Source organism: Strigops habroptila, unplaced genomic scaffold (genome assembly GCF_004027225.2).
Source record: "Strigops habroptila isolate Jane unplaced genomic scaffold, bStrHab1.2.pri NW_022045586.1_ctg1, whole genome shotgun sequence".
NCBI classification, from domain to species: Eukaryota; Metazoa; Chordata; class Aves; order Psittaciformes; family Psittacidae; genus Strigops; species Strigops habroptila.
Window position 1 is genome coordinate 24551 of NW_022651068.1, and position 3765 is coordinate 28315.

General features: G+C 71.7%; 1 protein-coding gene across 2 annotated transcripts; it reads left to right on the forward strand.

The window, feature by feature from the left end:
- Window positions 1-628: 628 nt before the first annotated feature.
- Window positions 629-3120, forward strand: LOC115602939 (interleukin-36 receptor antagonist protein-like). Of its 2 annotated transcripts, none has more exons than XM_030474390.1 (5): window positions 629-880; window positions 1045-1199; window positions 1779-1937; window positions 2016-2140; window positions 2841-3120. In XM_030474390.1, the coding sequence occupies exons 2-5, from the start codon at window positions 1100-1102 to the stop codon at window positions 3033-3035; spliced, it is 579 nt and encodes a 192-aa protein (XP_030330250.1). In that variant the 5' UTR covers window positions 629-880; window positions 1045-1099; the 3' UTR covers window positions 3036-3120. The 2 variants fall into 2 exon arrangements, with proteins under 2 accessions (XP_030330250.1, XP_030330249.1); XM_030474389.1 differs by having other exon boundaries at window positions 1042-1199; window positions 2841-3118.
- Window positions 3121-3765: the final 645 nt, after the last annotated feature.

Below are 3765 nucleotides of genomic sequence, written 5' to 3' on the forward strand. Positions count from 1 at the left end.
CGGGGGCTCCGTGGCTCGGGCCGGGGCGGCCCCAGGGTTGCGCCACCGGGACGGGCCCGGGCGGGAGGAGCCGCAGCCGCCGGCGCTGCCCCGGCCCCGGCCCCGGGCACGTCCCGGGCTCGGGCGGCTCCTTCCCGGAAGGGGGGGACGCTGGAGACGCCCCAGCCCCGGCGTGTCCCGACCGGCACCGGGACACGGGACACGGGGAGTCACGGGGCGGGGATGGAGACGTCGGAGGGATGTGGGAATATGGGGAAGCGGGGGGACAGGGGGACATTATGGGGACCTGGGCATGGGGACAGGGGACACAGGGATGCGGGGACACAGGCTTATGGGGACATGGGGATATAGGGGGACGCGGGGACATGGGACAGGGAAAATGCGGGCATCACAGGGACATGGGGATGGGGCACACATGGAGGGACACAAGGATATAGGGACACAGAGGTAAGGGGGCACCACAGGGATATGTGGATGGGGCACATGGGGACGGGCCCCACAGGGACACGGTGCCCCGGCCCCGGTGGCAGTGGAGGGGACACAGGAGACACGAGGGGGCACAGGGACATGGGGGGACACGGGGACACAGGGACATGGGGGAACACGGGGACACAGGGACATGGGGGACACGGGCACCGGGTGAGGTTTCACCAGCCCCGGCCCGGCCCAGCTCGGTCCCGCCCAAGGCCGGGGCCGGGCTCTGCCCCCGCCGTCTATAAGAGCCGGAGCCACATCCTGGGGCACGCTCGGGGCGGGCTCGGGAATGCGGCGGATCAGCCGGTACCGCGGGATCGGGATCGGGATCGGGATCGGGAACGAGCCAGGTCCTGCCCGGCAGCAGCTGCAGCGCGTTCACTCTGGAGTCGACTGAGTCCAGCCGGTGAGCGGGGACGGGCCGGAGACGGGCTGGGGTCGGGATAGGGGCGGTCTGGGGTCGGGATGGGACGGGCTGGGGTCGGGCTGGTCCCATCCTTTACCCGGGATGCGGCACCCAGCGGGTGCCCGCCCTCACCCCAACCTGTCCCTGTCCCCCCGGGGCAGCAGCGGGGCCGAGGGGCTCCGGGGACCCCAGGAGCGGCCCCGGCCCCTGCGGCCCCAGATGGGGGTCTCGGCGGAGCCGGGCGCGGGCACCGGGGATGCGCCGGAGGCTGTCACCGACCCCGACATGGAGGCCTTGTTCGAGGAATTCCTGGGGAAAGGTAGCTCCTGGGGGCACAGGGACACGGACCCACCGTGCCCGTCCCCGTGTCCCTGTGTCCCCCCAAGTCCCTGTGTCCCCGTGTTCCCATGTCCCTGTGTCCCCCATGTCCCTGTGTCCCCGTGTTCCCATGTCCCTGTGTCCCCCATGTCCCTGTGTCCCCGTGTTCCCATGTTTCCATGCCCATATCCATGTGATGTCCCCATATCCCTGTGCAGCTGAGACCCTGTATATCCCCTGCACATGTCCCTGTGTTCCCATGTCCCCCATCCCCGAATATCCATCACACCTGTGTCCCATGTCCCCATCTCCATGTCCCTGTGACACCCCCGTGCCCCATCCCCACATCCCCCCATGTCCCCATATCCCTGTGACATCCCCATGTCCCCATGTCCATCACACCCATATCCCCCATCCCCGTGTTCCCGTGATGTCCTCACACCCCCATCCCGTTCCTAGTAGCCATGTTCCCCATCCCCATGTCCCTGCGATGTCCCTGGCACCCCCATGCCCGTGACACCCCCGTCCCCGTGTCCCTGTGACACCCCGTGTCCCCCCCGTGCCCCCCCGCGCCCCGCAGAGGTCTCGCCGGATCTGTCGGTGCCCGCGGTGGCGCCGCCGCAGCCCCGGGGCCGGCCCCACCACTTCGTGCTGCAGGACACGGAGCAGCGCGGGCTCTGCCTGCGCGGGGGGCGCCTGGTGCCCACCCCCCTGCAGGGAGCCAGCGCCGACCAGGAAGGTGGGTGCCGGGGGTTGGGGGGGGCCCCGCGCCCGCGGGCGCTGCCCCCGCCCCACGCGGTCCCTCCGTGCCCCGCAGAGCCCATCAGTGTGGTGCCCAACCCGCGCCTGGAGCGCCGGCGCTGCCCCCTCATCGTGGGCATCCGGGGGGGCAGCCGGGCCCTGTCCTGCAGCCCCGGCCCCGAGCCCCGCCCGCAGCTCGAGGTGACGGGGGGGGCAGCCGAGGGGGGGCGCCCTGGGGTGGGGGGGACCTTGGTGTGGGTCAACTCAAGATGGGGAATCCCAAGGTTAAGGCACCCCTAGGTAGAGCATCCCAAGGTGGGGGCACCCATAGGTGAGTCAACACAAGGCTGGTCAACCCGATGTGGGGGCACCCCTAGCGGGGGGCATCCCAAGGTTGGTCAGCTCAAGGGGGGCAACACGAGGTGGGGGCACCCTGGGGTGGTGGGGACCCCATAGGTGGGTCAACCCAAGGTTGGTCAATCCAGGGTCGGGGCACTTTGGGGCGGTGGGGACCTAGGCATGGGGTCAACCCAAGATGGGGAACCCCGAGGTGAGTCAACCTATAGTCGGGGCACCCATAGGTAGATCAACCCAAGGTTGGGCAACCCAAGGCGGGGGCACCCTGGGGTGTTGAGGACCCACAGGTTGGGCAACCCAAGGTTGGGCACCCTGGGCTGGTGGGGACCTAGAACTGGGTCAACCCAAGCTGGGGAACCCCGAGGTGGCTCAACCCCAGCTGAGTCAACCCAAAGTTGCTCAACCCAAAGGGGATCAACCCAAGGTGGGGCACCCCAAGACTGTGACACCCCCACACGGTGCCACCGCGAGGAGGTGTCACCGGGGGGTCCCCGTGGGTCGGTGCCCCCATGGCTGTCTCCCAGCGCTGCCCCCCCCATGGCAGGATGTGGGGCTGCTGGAGCTGTTCTCGCGCGGGGAGGGGGCCACCCCCTGCACCTTCTACAAGACCTTCGGGGGCTCCACTCACACCTTCGAGGCGGCCGCGTGCCCCGGGGCCTTCCTCAGCACCGCGGGGGGGCAGGAGCTGGGCCTGGCCCCCCCCCCCGGCGCCACCAGCTTCTACCTGCACCGCAGGTGACCCCCGGCGGGGCCATGGGGGGGGCACCCATGGGGGGGGCACCCGGCGACACCCCCCTGCGGGCAATAAAGAGACGGAGCCTGGCTCAGCTTGTGGGGGCGTGTGGGGCGGGACAAGGGCCATGGGGGGCGGATGCGGGGCGGGAGCGGGACACGGCGGGGGCGGGACCGCGGCCGCTCGCGCTGAGGGGGCGGGGCCAGGGGGGCGGGGCCAGCGGCAGACACGCCCCGCGGCGCGCGCCGGCGGTGCCGGTAAGTGGGAGGGGGGGGAGGGAGGAGGGACCCAGAGACCCCCCCGAGCCCGTGGGGATCCCTCGTGACCTTTGGGTGCCCCAAGACCTTGGGGTCACCCCGCACCCTTCGGGGTCACCCCCGAAGGGCCCCCCCAAAGCCCCGCGGGGGTTCCCCATAGACCTTCCCCCCTGCCCGAGCCCCCTTCGCAGCCTTTGGGGTCCCCCTCACCCCTTGGGACCCCCCCGGGGCCCCCCCATCACTTTCGCGGTGCCCCCTCCCCTCCCGGTGATGGCTTCTCCGGTGGCTGCTCTGGGCTTGTGCCGCGCTGCGCCCGACGCGGAAGCGATGTGTGGGGCGCGGTGTGGGGCGCTGCCCCCCCCCAGCCCGTTTCCTGCCCCGCGGGGGGGTCCCGGCGGCTGCTCCCCCCCCCGGAGGTGCCCCCCGACCCCGGACCCCCCCCGCACCCCAGGCGCTTCCTCCCCCTCCCCCTCCTTCCT